General features: G+C 41.0%; 1 protein-coding gene across 39 annotated transcripts in view; it reads right to left on the bottom strand.

Annotated features, from left to right (window-relative positions):
• Window positions 1-17,932, bottom strand: part of LOC117248330 (neurexin-1a) — a 286,729-nt gene that overhangs the window by 90,618 nt on the left and 178,179 nt on the right. For all 39 annotated transcript variants that reach the window (XM_078176214.1, XM_078176215.1, XM_078176233.1 and 36 more), the window contains one exon: window positions 7,055-7,236. In XM_078176214.1, coding sequence (XP_078032340.1) covers window positions 7,055-7,236 — 182 coding nt within the window. The remainder of the gene's footprint in view (window positions 1-7,054; window positions 7,237-17,932) is intronic.

Raw genomic sequence — 17,932 nt, 5'->3', positions numbered from 1 at the left:
TACTGAACTGCAAACTGCCAAACATACTGACAAGCAAATGGCAGTTCTGGTTTCACTGACACTCACTGAAACGAGGGGGAAGCAGCGGAAGAGGGAAATGGCATCTGGTTGTGAATTCAAATGTGGCGGAGCTGGCTAGAGTGCGGAGGTTTGTTAATATGCATGCAGCTATGATTACTAGTATTCCCTCTCTGATTAATTGATCTCACAAAAGGACTATATGGAGGTGGGGATATATTTTCGTTACAATTCTTCACAAATGAAAGACTTAACAAAACTTGAAAAACAAAAGTGCTCAAACAGGAGAAGAAAAATGCACTTGAGCACCTCCCAATCCATGGCAGTCTACTTATGATCCTCAAATTACATGCACTGTTGCTCTTGGACCTTTTGACAAAAGTAGAGAGGGTTGGCAGCTCCCGGCTGTCTTAGGTTATCGTCCCAGTGAGCCGAGGAAACTACAGAAGTAAGAGTGACTTGTGTCAGCACAAACCATGGAAAGTCAAATCACTTGTGAGATGGATGTGTTTACTCCTACCCTCTGTTCGTTAGAGCGTGACAGTTCAATGATGAATAATGTCATGGGGAACAAGTGTGCGTGTTTGGACATTGTTTCCTTAAAGGTCCAGTGTGTAGGATTTAGAGGATACATTGGCAGAAATGTACAATATTCATAACTATGTTTTCATTAGTGTATAATTACCTGAAACTAAGAACTGTTGTGTTTTTATAGCCTTAAAATGAGCCATTTATGTATCTAAATACAGAACAAGGACGGACTAACCAAACAAGGCCATTGACATTTTTATGTGTCGGCCACCGTGGTTCTTCTAAACCCTGTCACTGTTAGATGCCACTAATCCCACACACTAGACCTTAAATGCCCAAGTGCCCCATCTTATCTTCCTTCATTAGGCCTTACATGATGTACGTAAAGTTGCAAAGGAGCCATGTGTAGCTGTACTTTCAAAATCTGTAACATTTCTTTAGTTTGAATCCTTCAGTTCTCTAACTTTTCACCATTGTGCTGGAGGATCTCTGCTCGGTCTGGCTTTTATTTTCTCCAGCTGGCCTCCAATAATCGTTTTTTTCCGCACAGGAGTGAAGTTTGAGCAAATTCAACAGAGCGGGGCGATATTGCAATTCTAAATTGGAAATACCATGCTCTTTTTAGTTTTGAATCTGCTTGAAATGCATATCATCACCATAGCACTTAATCTCCCAGTCCTATACTGGGATTGTAACCATAGCAACAGCTGATAAAATATTGTGGAGACAAAGTGGGTTTCACAAATTGAGGTGACAACTGTTCAAACACAACAATAACACCCGACACAAAAAATATATAATTAAAATGTTCATCTTAAGATGTAATCATACATTTAATCAGAGTTTAACTTCATACATTTTTAGCTGCATTTCTTTTCCATTAATCATAGATCTGAGCATGTATGTATTTCATTGATAATATGGTATCAGTCAGCTGCTTCACAGGTCTGCTAATGACTGATTGATGTGCCTTGTCCAAGCACGCAACACAGGAAAGCTGTATACCACTGATTCCTCGGGGTATTGCATGCAGGTCTGTTCTATGTCTGCCTGCAGAGCGAGCATGAGAGGTAATTACTGGGTCTGAAACCTTAACAGGAGTAGTGGATGAGAGCAAGATCCCTTCCCTGGGCAGGTGTTTTAATAGGAGTATGGGGGATAGCGTGACACTGGTTCTCTCCTGATACCTGCAGCACCTCTCCCAGGTAACAATCTCACCTGTTGCATCAAATCAGACTGTACAGCATTCCCTTAATGAAGCATGCGACTGTGCATAATCATAACTCCAACAGGAAGATGAACTGCAAAAACACATAAAAGTTGACATTTTTCGTACTTGGAAATGGAGACACTCAGACAATGGGCCCGGTAGTCTCTCTTCTCAAGCCATTTTACATGATTAATAGGGTAGAGAGCAGGAGTTGAAACTGCAATTAAAGGTGTCTTCCATCAGAAGAAGAAACCCCTTTCTAGTAGTCAGCTAAAGGAGGACCGAGGGGAGCAATGCTCCACCAGAGAAGTCATTATTTCTCCACCATCCCCTCCGCTCTATGGAATACATTAACTTCACAGTGTCGCTGTCTTAGCCAGAGTGCCTTCATTGCTTGTTTTTTTTTTTTTTTTTTTTTTTTTAAAGGGATGCATGCAATTAGAAGAAGGGAAAGAAGAAAGTGCCTGGAAAAGTCCCCAACCCCCACACAGAGACTGAGTACCAGCACAAAACAAGCTCAGTGGGCCCCTTGGGGCCCTGCCTGAGACTGAGGAGAGCCTCTGATACTCACTGTCACCGCTGCTCATTGACAACAAAAAAGGAAGAAAACAACTGCAAAGCCTCAATTTCTCTGAGTAAATGGCTTCCTAAAAATGTACAGATGGATTTCCAATAACAGGCACCCGTCCTTGTTTGTGCAGGGAAATAAATGATACTTCCTTTGTGGGGGATAAAATACCTTAACGGCATCAAAGCAAAATCCACTTGTACTTTAATATTCTGTGGTGAAATTATACAAACATTGCACAGTAAAATGTATTAGCATGTTTAACAGGGAAGGTACCGCACACCCACATCGTATAAACTTTGTTCCAATTCTTCTTCTGTATGGATTACTGTGCTGCAAACACCAAGGATCATTACATCCATAATTCCCTGTTTTGCATAATGTCATTGTGAACATTTCCCTGGATTTGACTTTCAGCTACAGTGCAATTAATTATATATAGATTACTGAGATATTTTGCCAGGGCATACTATCTTGCACAGACAAGTCTTATATCCACCTGGGATATGTGTCCAAGTAGCCTCATGAATATGCTTTACCTTCGAAAAAGTAATAGGGATTGTGGAGAATCGTCATAATTGGAGACACGGCAGAGGAATTATTATGAATCCAGTCCTCCTTCCATGTGCGCTACAGTAATGAGCCTGAGGAAAGTGATTGTCGTACATTTGATGGTTCACTGACTTCACAGTCATTGTCTTTATCTGCAATAGAAAGGAGAGGCGGGGGAAGGATCGCAATTCCTTTGAGGTGCATTTAAATCATAGTCTCCACATATTACTCAGAAAATTCCCTCTTGAGAGTGTGAGCTGAGATGGCGTCCTTCAAGCCCCGCTGGGTTTCCTGTCATCATGAAATGGGAGCAGGAGATTAGGAGGGTGAGGGATGTAGAGGATGGAAAAGGAGGGGGGGTAAATACTGAAATCTGGTCTAATCCCATCTCATACAGCTGAAGATACACTCCTCCTAAGACATTTCTGCTCACAGCTGAGGTAACTGGAAGGAATGGGGGGGACCACTGGGAATCAGACTTGTGATAGATTGTTTGGAAAGTGTGCCTCAAAATTGGTTAATACATATTCAACGATGGCATCAACAGCCTGTCATTCTTTAAATGCTTATGCTAATTTTACTTTAGAAAATAAAACAATTTGCCCAAGGTGAGTGAAACGAACCAACTCCCGATACAATATTGAAGAAAAATGGGCCACAGAGTCATTATATGTAATTTTATTTCACATTACAGTGTGAGCCACCCAGGCTACAGTTCAACCAGATAAGGCTTTTGCAGGTGACTAGCTGAGTGCTGCTATTCTTGCATATGAAACGCATCAAAGTGGCAGTTTTGCACAGCTCATTGTGTTTAATGGAGTGCTGTAAAACACGTCCTTTCCAGTGTAATTAATGAGGAGAAGACAGAAGCATGAAGCACATATCTAGAGGGTTTGTATCATAAGAATTCCAATTTCATAATACATTGTGATTTAATTTTCTGCTATTCTTCCATTTGGCTCTAAGCTCAAAGCTTAGAAAATATTCCTTATGACAATTAAATGTTATAATCAATTATACTTTGTTGAAATACAACAAGTCTTATAATACACTTTAAACAAAACAAAATTTTATCAGTCATTCGAGCCTTTTAAAAACATATGATAGAATTCCAATGTCAAGTTTTATTTTTAACATTTGGCAAAAGACTGTTGCAACTTTATGACGCGCAAAATAAAAATCTTGTTATGCACTACATCCTGTGTTATTTGTGTAATCAACAGCCTTGTTGCTCATCTTAAGTAACTAGATGAACAAACATCGAGAGCATGACCTTCGTGCCCGTGTTCATGCTTCTCTTCTGTGTCTCCTCTCACGCTTCTCTCATTTTCTAATGAAATGCAACATTTCACAAAGCCCCCAGATTAATGTGCAGAAATAAATAAGAGGAAGCATTCAGAGTGACTGCTGATGCGAGAGGAGAGGGGATTCTCACAACCCACTGCCCCTGCTGTAAGAACATGCCTTATCAACATTTTCCCCCTGTAAAATGTCAATGGAATGCTGCACATTTCATCAACAAGGCTATGCTTGCATCTGCTTTAAGCTGCATGATCTCTCTGCCTTGTTAAACCATGTGCGTCTCCCCCTTCTCACCTCTCCTGTCTGTGCAGCTCAGGACTCTAACCTCTAACATTCATCACTAGTCCACGGTGAACCTAAAACCTGGCATACAGCCTGAGACTGTCTCCTAGGAGATGTTTACACTGTGCAGACTTCTCTTTGTGTATTGTGTAGACACAGAAATATGGCAATGTATGGCTGAAATCTCTTTCAAGGTGTTTACATGCTACAGCTCCAGTCTGCACTGCCTAGCTACACACCCCATTATTTCTACTTCGAGTTTCGAGTTCACCTTTCCCTCTGGTCACAAGGGCCTGAATGAGAATTAACTACATGATATTTAAATGAAATGCAAAAGCCTGTGAATTGTTCAGCAATAAGTTAGCAAGTGTGCGTGATGTACAAGCAAGTGAGCAAATTTGTATGTATATTAATTCAGTGCAGCACCGGGATGAGCTACCTAGCAAAGCCCTGTTGTGCCATTTAATTTAAAAAGGCGCCCTGTCTATGCAAATTGTCGGAGAGGACATTTTTCATCACTCACATGAAAATAGCGTATAAAGGAAATCTTGCCTGTTTTATCCCTGTTCAGGTGTTTCGTGCAGGTGGACGGCAGCCCAGAAAACTGCAGAACGCACAAGGATCTTAGCGGAGCATTTGCACATCTGAGAGAGCACATCTGTCCTTTTACACCCATATTCCAATTTATGTTCTTTTGAACATCTTGTTGGTGTCCCTGCGTGGCATTTATTGATGAATGGTGTGCATGAAAAAGGTTGTATCCTTTTAAATTGGCCAAATACTCCTGGATTAAAACTCAGGGCTAAAAATCACTTGGCCCTGTGGCTTTGGGAGAAAAAAAACATGGCAGTAAAAGCAAATCCACACAGAGCGAGTACAGAGGTGTCTCATAGGAACAACATCACGGCTGCTCTGTGTCCTGAGGACAGGCCTTCTTATGTCAGTGTGTGCTTACTGTATGTGTAAATATCAGTGTGTGGGCAGCTGGGGTTGAGGCGGACTTCAAGTCCAATTTAATGTATGAAAGTGTGTGTTGATCCGTGGCTTTCCTGTGGTGTGTAGGTGCAATGTTCATGTCAGCTCCTGGCCAGCATCAGTGTTGTCATGTGCGGCGACTTATTTTTAGTGTGTGTGTTTCTGTGTGTGTGTGTGTGTGTGTGTGTGTGTGTGTGTGTGTGTGGCGTTTCATTCATCAGATGTCCATCCTGTCTGTCCTGCCAGTGCTTTCTCAGGGCAGGTCATTTGTTTTTGTCACCTTACCTCCACATGTCAATAGTGCATTTGTTGCTGCTCTGTGTGCAGAGAGGACTTTGTTGGATTCCAGGAAAACTTTTACAGGCAAACAGCCATCACGCAGTTTAAAAAAAAAAAACAGTGTAAATTCTGAATTACTCTCTGCTGGATGCTTCTCCATGAAGTCTATTTTTAGTTGGTTCTGAACTATTTAAAGTTTGGAGATAAGCCATTTTATGTTATTTTCTGCACCATTAACTTGCCTTGGCCGGCTGTGTTTAGCAGCTCCTCTCAAATTTTAGATAAAGTGAAGGCATGCAGTCACGTCAGGATACCTATATAGGAAACAATGTTTATCCTTCAAATGTACCATATCTTTTATATTTTCACTACAACAGACTACAAACACTTAAACTGTTATTTTTTTCCCTCAATTATTATTTAGAAAGGAAGAATTATATTTCCACTGTGTTCCACTCTGGCCAGGAGGGGGGCACTTTCTCTACAGCACTAGCCCTCCAGTGCTAATGAGTGTTGTTGTCAGTAAGTGGGTGATAGCAGGAGGAAGGTCATGTGGGAGCCAGCAAAATTATGTCCAGGTCGGAGATGCACTGTATGGAACCAGCCCTTATTGCTGCAACATTTCCCTTAGTTCCTGCAGCACACACACTTACGCACACATACAGTGGCCTTAACACTAAGACCAGAGGAGGTGAGAATGGGCTCCTTCTTACAACACACAACATAAATGTACTGATGGCCATGAAGGTTGTGCTGTACATTAAATCATGACTTCTACCTTCTTTTATGGTTACAGAGTTCAACACAATTACCGATAAAGCTCTGAAAAGTTGACTTCACATCTCAAGTATTGCTCTATAATATTAAATATTCATGATTATTTAAGCGAAAACCAAAGTTGCAAAAACAGTTTTTTTCTGTTAAGATTTCGAAACTGAAAAACTGTTTAAAAAAACAAAAAACAGACAGTGTGAGTTTCGTTTGATCATTTTTGATTGACAGTAACCAAACAACCCACCAACTGTCATCTATTTTTGATTGAAATGTTGCCAAATCCTGATTGGTAAATGGAAGCTAAGTGACATCATCATTTCCCAACTGAGCTCTGCCCACTTAAATCAGTGGGAAAAGCCAGAAAAATAGAAACACAGATATGTGGAACTAAAACCATTCTGACTTGGCAGGAAATAACGTAGGATCCCATGACTCATAGTGAGAGGCTGATTGAGCTAATATGTTTTATTAGGTTTATCCCCATGTGCTGCATGTACAGTGTACTGTGTGCAATTTAGTGTACCGCACTTGAAAGCAAACTAATGAACAGGTTCTTGACTTACGATGTGGAGCTTCAAGAAGTCTCCAAGACCAGAGGAGCTATCCACCCTCACCAGGACAGCATCCTTCAGGTGTGTGCTGAAGCCAATGGCTAGCCGGTCTGCCCTCGTGCTGGGACGGTCATTTGGCGGCCACGTGTATGTGATCAGTCCACCATCTCGCCCAAATATGTATGTTGTTCCCGCTGGAGAAAAACAAAAGGAGAGAGAGAATAAATACAAGGTGTTAATAGTGTATTCCCCCTTAGAGCCGTGTACCTCTGACTGTCAACACAAACATATTATTAACACAGCAAAGTCGGCATCAATGCTGTGTGTACAGAGCACCGGCAGCCTGAAGTGTTTCGTTGTGCTGAGTAATGACTTTGCAAAGCGCTGAGCAACATATCACTCTTGAACAGCTCTCAGCCCCTTCTGAGGGTTTAAGTACACTCATGTCAATTCATGAGAAGGGGAAAATTCAGCGGAAATGAGGGAGGCAGGTACTGTTGCTGCTTTCCTCATAATGCTGCACAATTACTCAGTTTTACTGCCACTGCCTGCTTCACCTCCAGAGGAAAGAGATACAAGTGAATGTTAGCAAATTTGCCGTCTTGTCCCCAGTGCCCAGGTAACCAGCATGCCAAACGGGCACCTCCACCATCTCTCGCGCTTCATTAGCAGCCTCAAAGGCAGACGCAGCCGGCAGCATTATTGACTGACTGGTCCAATTATGCCCTCTTTGTGACCTCCAAACCAGCTACTTCCCGTCTTGCTGCATTAGCTCGTTGTCTTTAGCAGCCATATGAAAGGTTTGAACATGACCTGGTAGATGGAAGAGTGGTTCTCATTACGTAGCTATTCAATGAGAGAGAGCCTTGTGGCATTATGCCAGTGACCTAGTCAAACTGATGGTTGGAAATAAGTCTGTCTCGACTAATGAAGGAAGTGGTCTATTAGAAGTGAGAGCATGTTCATGTATAAAGGCACAGTCTCAGGTTTTGATGCTTCCCAACCACCCAGCGCTTCACAATTTCAGAGTTGTCAGGGTTGTCTCAATCATATACGTGCCTATTTCTTCCCAATTAGAAACCTTCATTAGGATAGTGTTTCAATTCATTTCTGCCAGGACATAGAAAAGTAGGCTCGCGGAAGAAAGTGTGTATGTGTGTGTGTGATTGTGAATGAATGAGTATGTGATTGGGAAATAAATGCCTGTGAGAAAGGCTGAAAATGAATGCAGCTGTCAGATTAGCATAAAAACAGCTATCTTCATGAAAAATTAGACAAGGAGCTCTGCTAGTGTGTTGTGCATTTACATGTGTGTGTGTGTGTGTGTGAAGGAAAACTGGAGAGAGAGAGCATAGAGAGAGTGTGTTAATATTCATAGGGGCATGGAGTTAAACAGCCTTAGCCTGAACAATAGATTATAAATCATTCTGACTGTAATTCCAATATTTTCTTGTAAACCAGTTCACGAGGATATAAAACTATCGATATATTTTGCATTTATTTATATATTTCTGTTGTTTTCCCTCCCTCTGGCTTTTCTTTGCAGTGCAGTGATTAAAGCGCGTCACTCTACTCTCAAGTTCCTTTTCCAATTTCACGCCCTCATTTGAGTCAATACACACTGTCGACCATTAGCTAAAAAGAATTGCATCATTAATTAACAATAATGTGATTAACAAATGATGTCGTGACATAGGGATCTATGGCGGGATTTATTGTTTTCATAAAGCATAACTTGCGTTTGTAAAACGTAATGAAATAACACTGTAAGCATTCGTATTTGCCTAATGGATAAAGCGCTGTGATGCTTGATGACTCCTACAAAGGAAAAGACATTATGTGTAATATATTTGCGAGGCAGGAATCATTTCTTTTTCATGGAGTCTGCCGGCTACCGCTGAAAACCCTCCTTGTTCCACTAATGCATATCTGATGTTGGCCCCCTTCGCAGAGCAATCTCCAATTCATGTAGCTTGCGCCGGACTGTTGTGACTGTCTCCAAGTTTCCCCCCAAGCCACCAAACACTTGCTCCATGCTCCAGCTTATTATAATTAAGCTCTTTTAAACCATGTCAGTGTTGGAACTCAGTGGGCCCTTAAGCGTCCATTTCCCCCTCTGTCTATTCATACGATTTGACACCCACTTTATCCCACTGACAGCTTATTTACTGTTGGTGACCTCAAAAAAAAAAAAAAAAAAAAAAAAAAAACCCTAAAAAAAAATTACTATATTATACAGATTGCTCATTTCAGTGGGTTGCAGTGCTGGTGACACCCTTAAGCTGAATGGATAAACAGCAAGACCCTCATGTCAAGGCACCAAAGGTCAACTCAACTAACCACTCTTTGACATGTAGATTATATAAATGGCTCCAAAGAAGATTCGGGGAGTGAAGATAATAACGTTGCCTATATGTGGTAAAGCAGTCTGAAATCCATACAAGCATGAAAGACTAGTGAAAGACTCCTTGAGGGACTGTTCAGGATTAAGATACATGGAGAAACATGGCTAATGCACACCTACACAGTTGTGCAGTGGCATGAAATCAGCAGACACGTGCCTGTGTAACTCCAGTGGTGGGAGTAATTATGCACTGGCTCCATATTTGTTATTTGTGTGCTCTCCTGGGACGCTGGGCCCTGATATGGATCTGTTGTAGTCATTAGATACAGTGGTGTCCTGGAAATACTTGGCTGTTTGTTGTCTCTTTAATTTGACAAGAGTTTCAGTTTATTCTCTATTCACCCGCTGTATAATAATAAGAAAAAAATGAAATGAAAACAAGATCAAGGTACAATGAGGGGAGTTTGACATGCAAAGTGCAGCACAAGACCTACAAAACAGAATGTAATTAAGATTTTCTCGCTTCACGTATCCCCAAATGCATTTGTATCTCTGACATTCATATGCATTTCCCCAGAGAGGCCACAGTGCAGAAAGCAAGAGGCAGTGTGTTTTGCACAGGTATCAGTAGGTCTTACTCAAGACTATTACAGACCTCCGAGATGAACTCCTCAACCACAAGCCTCCCCCTGTTAAAGGATAATGAATTAATCTGTCCTCGTGTTGGACTACATTGAGAGCTGGCTGCACTCTGCTGTGTCAGTTAACATCAAAGAAGATAAACATTGGCAGATCAAACACTCTGCTTTCATTAAAAATGTAGCACCATCCCAGGAGTTCTCCTGCGTTTGGCCAAAGAGGTGTGTGGGATAGTAGACTGCAGGAAAGCAAGCATGGCCTGTGTGTTGGAGCCCTCTTGGCACAGACTTCTGACTGTCCATTTGTGCTGGAACGGAGTAAGAAGCATATAGCAAACTGGCCTCTGAGCACTGTATGTTAAATAAACTGAGCAGTGCCACATGAAGAGGCGGATAGGTGTGAGTAAAGGAAAGTGCACTGGCTCTGTGCCCTGGTGTAGCAGTTGTGGGATGGTTAGGATGCAGGCAGCCTGTTTGACTACACAGCTCGGCTAAGGTCAGGCCCACAGACCGTCTTTCCTCTGACCTCCAACACGGCCGTCATAACGAGCCTCATATTACCAGCTCTGCCGAGAAACTGGGGAGGAATCCAATCATAATTACATAGTTGTGATGGAAATATGAAAAGGAGAGATGACATTATGGATCTGCTTTCTGTCAGCACCTAGCACTTGCGTTTCTCTCATTTTGCTGCCAAGGATTCCCGTAACGACTGGTGTGCAAAAATAGATTACCCGAGAGGAGGCATATAGTCTGGCTTTTCCAGATTTATTTATTTTCACATCTTTTTTATGCATCTCTTGAATTTGAATCTAAAGTAAGATAAATAACCTGTTTTATTCATCTTATCTTACATACATACATAAACAAGCTGTTTTCCCAGTTTACTTTTAACTCATACTGTATATAATTATTCCAGTGAAAACGAGTTTAATGAGGATAACATCTATTAGACCTGTGAAGCACTTAAACTGCTTTGTGACTGGGAAAGAAATAAGTAGGTGAGCACTTACATGAATTGCTACACGCTGTTCATCAACTGGACCATTCAAAGGGACCAAATTATTTTAAGGATAACATCATTTGGGTTTATCTTTGGTCTGCGGCCCCCCCGGGAGGAGTACAATTAAAAGAAGCTTAATGATGTCTATTGGATTACAATTTCAGTTTCCAGAGAAATCATTACCACGATTTATGAGGACACCATTGTCCAATCAAACACCATCGGTATCTGGTAAAGGAGCTATCTCCAATCAATGCTCCTGAAGATTTAGTGCCGTGGGGGGAAAACTGTGAGTCAACTTGATCAATTTTTTTCTACTGCCTGATCTACCTTTCTCACTATATTTTACCTTTTGGGACAATTAAATGGTCTAGTGGGCGAGGAGATGAGCTGGTAAATAGACTGTGGGGTTATGAGCAAAACTTGTGTCTTTTTAGCTGCATGTTCTAACTAGACTACAATTAAAAGCTGTGAATTAGAGAGACAGTCAAATAAGGGCACTGTTCACACAGCCTTAAGTGTAGAATTAAATGGTACATCACACTCCATGATCCAAAAAATGATGCCAATACAGTGATATCTTTCTCTCTATAAAATGTAGGGATTTTGTTTAAGCCGCAGGATCATTCCTCCCCAGGCTTCTTTGCCAGACAGAATGTATCAAGTATTATTCAAGCATCTTGTGACATGAACCAGTAATAATGCAGGAAGGAAAAAACATGATTTGATTATTCAAATGTCAATGGATTATGTGTCTGAACTACAATGTTATTTTTCCCCTGTTAGCCAGTCTTGTAGTTATTTCAACAGGCAAAAGAATTGCAGGACAAGGGGATCTCAGCTTTCAGCTTGATGTCGAGGACCTTTCACATTTATCTTTTACCTGTGCATGCTGCACAATACATTTTGTTTTTTAAATCATCATTGCAATGTCAACCTGCATGATAAACACATCACATCACGAAAGTCTGTGATTTTGAGTTCACTGAAAAGAGACGATAAAAAGAAAACTGCATTTTAAATATTAAACAATGTCATGGCATATCACATATTTTCCTCTTGCAGTCTCTAAACATTTGTTAGTGACTGACTAAGAAGGTTATATAGGAGAATCTATAGCTTTGTTTACACAGTCACGTCCAGCTACTTTCAGTCTATTTTCAAATAATCAATTACTCAATTAATTCAAATAATCAATATGAAATGTTACTTTGCTTTATTTTTTTAATTAAAAGGGTTTTATTACCAACCCTTCTCAAACCTTACATACGATTTTGGACAGAAAAAAAAAAACAGGGAAAGTATTATATTGACTGAGATCCTTCTTTGATCCTTCTTTTAGTGATACCTCAAGTATCATTGTGACATCACAACATCGCTGAGGTCCTGACAGCTTGTTTGAAGGCTCAGTTTCTGGATGTGGACTGTGTGCATTTTCCTGTGGATTTAGTGTTTGGATACTTTCACAGTATTTATATAGCACTAATACCTGCTTTATTTAAAAAAAAAAGACATGAGAATCTGACCTTTCAAAATATGGGACCTTTAAATTTACTCGTTACATTTCTGTAAAACCTATTTTGTGTTACTTTCTATCAACTGATTTGAAATTACAGTACTGATTTTCTTCTTGGCTCAGCTATGGTAGTGACTGTTCCCATTATACTGTGACCATTTATTTCATACAATTTATTTCTGATTTGTTCACCACTGCTTCTGCTATAATGTGAAACATCTCCTCTGAACACCAGACAATGTTTCCTGGAAAAGACTGCGAGGACTGTACTCTCCTGTCGGTGCACGGTCAGGGCTTTGTGTTGGCGAGGTGACACTTCTGTCAGGGTTTTTCTTGTCGGTGCCAGTTTGGTGTTCTGCCGACATGCTGTGAACTTAACTGCTCCAAAGTAGGGGGACAGGAGCTGTGTTATTAAGGATCACCTGGGATTTTTGCTTGTCCTGTTCACCTTCTGATACCGGGTTCAAAGGTGTTCAGTGCACTGCAGTTGTGTGCTGTGCTACTTTCATGCCTCTACCAAGTCACGTGTCCATGAACAGATCTTACACATAGGCTTACAAAGTATTTTTGTGGATATGTAGGCCAATTTGACTTTGATGCAATTCCCTAAAGCTGGAAAAAATAGCTCCTTTTTTTTCATTTAAAGTATAACCACATGTGGCTGCACAATGAATGAGGACCAGGCTCATGGATGCACCTCTCCCGTAGCCACACTGCCCCTGTAGTTGGCTGCTGGTTCCATTTGGCTCTTTACCTAATGTCACTGAACCATTTCATTCATTTGGCAACAAAGCTCTTAGCACCAGAGCAGCACAGTAGCATAATATGTTATCTCCTCCCAAGCTAATTAAATTTAAAGGGCCATATATTCGCTCCTGGCATTTCTGCACCTTTTGCACAAGGACAAGAGTGTTCTCTTGAGGGAGCTTTTTTTGTGGTAGATCCTTTCTCTCTCTACTGTACATCAGAGCTGTCAGAGCACGCTGCTTTGATGATGAAAACCACATCTGCTAATAATGTATTCTACCAGTTGCCAACAATGCCACACATGCACTGTGAACGGGCTGTCATGGCTTTCCACACCCTGTGCCACAGGTTTTGCGCACTGTGTACTGACTTAGAAAAATAGAGCCCTCGGTATTTAGAAGAGCAAATGTAAGACTTCTGGGTTAAAAAGGTCAAATTAAGATGGAAATTATTTTAATAGTGAATTAAGCAGAGTTTTTGCTAAAAGGCAGCAACGCTAGATGTAGTTCAAGCTTAGAATTTAGGCTTTTAATCCTCACATTCTAGTAACATAAGCACATTACAAGTTTTGTTAAACCTTTGAAAATAGCATTTTAGTGTTGCAGTCAGAGTGGTTTTGTCCTGAGCTGACTCCTGCAGTCATTTTAGTGTTTTCATGGTGGGTTTATTGGTTTTAGGAAAGGTTTTTACAGTGTGAAGGTGACTGCTGTTGTGCATTGGATTCTAAATGGAGAATGTGGCTATAATACTTCTCCAAAAATCAATTTACTCCTGTAATTGATAATTGGTACATTTTCAGTGTATGGCTTTTGACTCGACGAAGTCATTTAAAACGAGTCACAATAATTTTAAAAAGACATAATGTCCTTATAACTATTATAACAATTATTTTAAAATGTTTTCCTCAGAACTTTCATGATTAAAACAATTATAATGGATCATGAAAAATGTTTCATGCTGGAAAAACAGAGCCTCCTGTCAGGTGTCATTTTTGTAGCTGAAATAACCAAATGCTTTGACATGTGAGGTGATTAATTGCCTGTCACCTTTGACTGGCAGACTCTGTGTGTTGGAATAATTAAGTACAGAGAACAACAGCAGCTCTGAAAATATGAGTTGAGAGCAATTGTTCTTCCAGTTGTTTGGAGTCGGCAGTTAAAGCACAGCCGCTGGTTGTCCGTCCCGTGGGTACAAATGAAGAAAATTCAGCTGGACAGTGAAAACTGGAAAGCGAGGTAGCATAGATACAGCTAGATCCCTGTGGCCACCCCCAACTCCCCCCCAATCCAATCTCTATTTCTGTATCTGTTCATTGTTCCATTGCAGTATAGCGAGGTCCTTTCAACAATTTAAACCCCGCTCTCAAGCTTTGCTCCTGGAAAAAACCATTCTCTATCTTCACTGGTGTGTGAGCAGCCCTTTGGGAGACTAAAAAGGCTATGGATTGTTGACTTGTCTTAATCCTCTCTCAGCACAAACAACTGCCTCCCTTATAATGGGATAGGCAGTTAGAACAGAACCAGCAGGCATGAGAAAAGGTTTGATCACAGGTGGAAGCTGGAACAATCCTGTATGACATACTACAGAAATGACAGCAAAACAAACTTTTAATGTGACCGCTTAGATTATACGTGAGGGACCAGGATTCCCTCGACAAGATAAAAACACAGGATGGCCATATTGTGCGAGCATCTCATCCGTTTTATACATCATTGGAATCTTGCTTTAGTACACAGCCAAAACATTTATTGTGTGAGCACAGAGTGGAAATTGAGCAATTTTACCAGCTAGTCTATAACTGCTGCAGTTCTGTCATGAAACTAACCCACGGCATAAAATACTGTATACTGCACACTCTGCCACAGTCTGCTTTGCCTCCTTCCACGTTTCTCTTTTTTATTTTCTTCTTTTTAAGTGATAAATCCTCCCTTCAGTCTTTATCAGAAGGCTGGAGCTGAGCTATTCTCTTTGCAGTCAGCAGAAAGCAGAGTGGACAGAGGTGCTAAATCAACCAAGAGCCTAGACTTCCTGCTTACTTTGTGTTGGCTTAATAAGTCTGGTCATATTGGCACATATACAGCGCAGTCGATATAAACTTTTACAGTTCATTGCCCAGAGACTTAATCTTCACCACCAGCCGATAGTGTACTCAGATATATCTGCTCTTTGGGACTGAAAAATTGCAAATGCACATTTCCTTGTACATTACATGTATTTTGATGTATTTTAACGCTCACATGTAATGAGTTATGATTATAACATATGCAAATGATAGGAGCATGCATGAAACACAAAGCTACGTATAAAAAATGGTAGAACTTAAAGTCCTCCAGCAGTTACCCGTGGTCTTTAAGGCTAGACTAGGCAAATATTCTAATTAGCCCATTTCCACGGTATTGTTTTAACAATATCCAGTGACCTATGAGCCTTAAGCTCCTTCTAATGAAGACAATCCCAAAGCAGCATTTCTGCATAGGACAGCTGACAGTGTCCAACCTGCCGTCATAAGCTGCAAAAGCTTAATCCTCTCTCCCCCCCTTCTCTCTCTCTGCTTTGCTAATTTGATGTAATTAAATTAAGTGGAGACTAAAAGTGGGGCATTGCTGCTTGCCCCCATGATTGGTCATCCTTATTAGAGGGTATAAGATGCCCGCTCCAAAATTATAGGAGCAACAAAACCTAATAAACACTGGGAGGGAGAGAGAGAGAGAGAGAGAGAGAGAGAGAGAGAGAGAGAGAGAGAGAGAGAGAGAGAGAGAGAGAGAGAGAGAGAGAAAACATAGGAGCACTTAAGTCAGGCCTCAAGGCTGGTACAGTACAAAATGACCACATCAAAGAGGAAGGAGGGGGTGAACCGAGGAGGAGAGGGAGGGAAAGAGAGAGAGATAAAGATTTGCAATACAAAGTGGGCTGATTGGAAAGTAGTTTCATGTTTTTTATACTTCAGGGAGCAATAGCAGAAACAAGTTTTAGACTTTAAAAACCTTAACTCTGTATTTAAAGGTTAAGCTCTGATTTTTTTAAGAGTAACTCAACACCAACTGAAGCTCTTGTCTTTGCTGACCTCCAGTGGTGGAACTTTTCACCTGGTTGCAGTGACAAACAGGTGTACTTCATCACTCCATGACATCACTGTTGGGTGTGGTTATCGGTTGACAGTCTTTTTCCCAAGAGTGTTTTGCCTAATTCAACCCAAGCAGCAACCTCCAGGGCTGAAAAATGAAGCTGATGCAGAAGTACCAAAAACTGCAGTACCTCGAATGGCCATTTGAGGCTGGCTACAAAAGCGAGTCAATCCCCACAGACTCTCATGTCAAAATGTCAAATTGTACAGCAGAAACAAACACGTTTACAGCCTGGTTTCAAGGCTTAAAGTTACGCATAGTTAAGTACTTGGGACTTAAAGTGACAGGCTGTCTGTGAATAGCGTCGCAGGGTTTTTAGTCACCCTTCGCTTCTCCACAGTCACTCCTGGCTCCAAAAATCCAACATGGCGATGGCCAAAATGCCAACCTCGAGGCTTCTAAACACGAGTCCACAAACCAGTGGGTGTCACGGTGGCTTCGTCCATTATTATTATACACTCTATGGTCTTGCCCTTGAGTGCTGTGATTGGCTAGTACTCATCACATCGACAAAGAAGGACAGACATGGTTAGGGCAAAGAAGTCAAGGTTATGGTTGGTACTAGCCAATCACAGCACAGTAGGGTGGGACTAGGTAGAATACTCTTGGGGAAAAAACCCAAAGCAATGCTTACAGATGCAACATAGCATACTTCTGGCCACATCCATCAGTGATGCTGGGTGGGGTCAGAGGTCAAACAGGGTTGAAACTTTTAGCCAGGTGGGGCAGTAAAACATTGCCTATCAGCCTGGTGATTAGTTCCTTTTAATAGTATTCAGGTACTATGCCATTTGAGTGTTATGATATATATTGATAACCTGAATAGCTTAAAAACTAATGTTTCACCAAATTCTGTGACCTGCTATATTTCCACTGAACATGTTTTCATAATACTTTATCACGCACTTTATTTTGACAGGCCTCACAATGTTCATATCGGGACATAAGGTTGTGACCCTATCATACCTGGACATAGATGCAGAGATTCTGGAAGATTGTCCCTTTGATAGCTGTAGTGTACTAGTTTCTCTGTAGGGCATTAACACCTCACCAGATAACACAGATTCTGGCACAGTAAAACCACAGCAATCAAAATCTGGAACGTTCTTTAAACATTTTTGGCAACACCTGTCAAAATACAGTATGTGATAAGAAGTGATAAAAAACAACTGAGGTTGCAATATAACTGAAATTTTAAATCAGGTCACAGAATTTGATGGGTGACAGGATTTGGTGCAACACCTGAAACAAGAGTTAATGCCACTAACGGGAGGTGTCTTTGCCGCAGCAGAGCGAGAAAACACTAGTTGGAATTACCCAAATGTAGCAGAGATTTTAACCAAATTTTCAGACAGCGTGCAAAAGAAAATGCCAATTAATGTGCTTTTCTATCCACCACTGTTACGCTAACATGGGGAATTGGTTCATTGAGATAAGCAGTGGAGAGTCAGATGCTGCTGCAGAGGAAGAGGGTGCGATGAAGAAAAACAATTGATATAAAATGAAAGAGAGCACAC

This window comes from Epinephelus lanceolatus, chromosome 17 (assembly GCF_041903045.1).
Source record: "Epinephelus lanceolatus isolate andai-2023 chromosome 17, ASM4190304v1, whole genome shotgun sequence".
Taxonomy (NCBI): domain Eukaryota; kingdom Metazoa; phylum Chordata; class Actinopteri; order Perciformes; family Serranidae; genus Epinephelus; species Epinephelus lanceolatus.
This window is presented reverse-complemented; position numbering and strand designations above follow the sequence as displayed.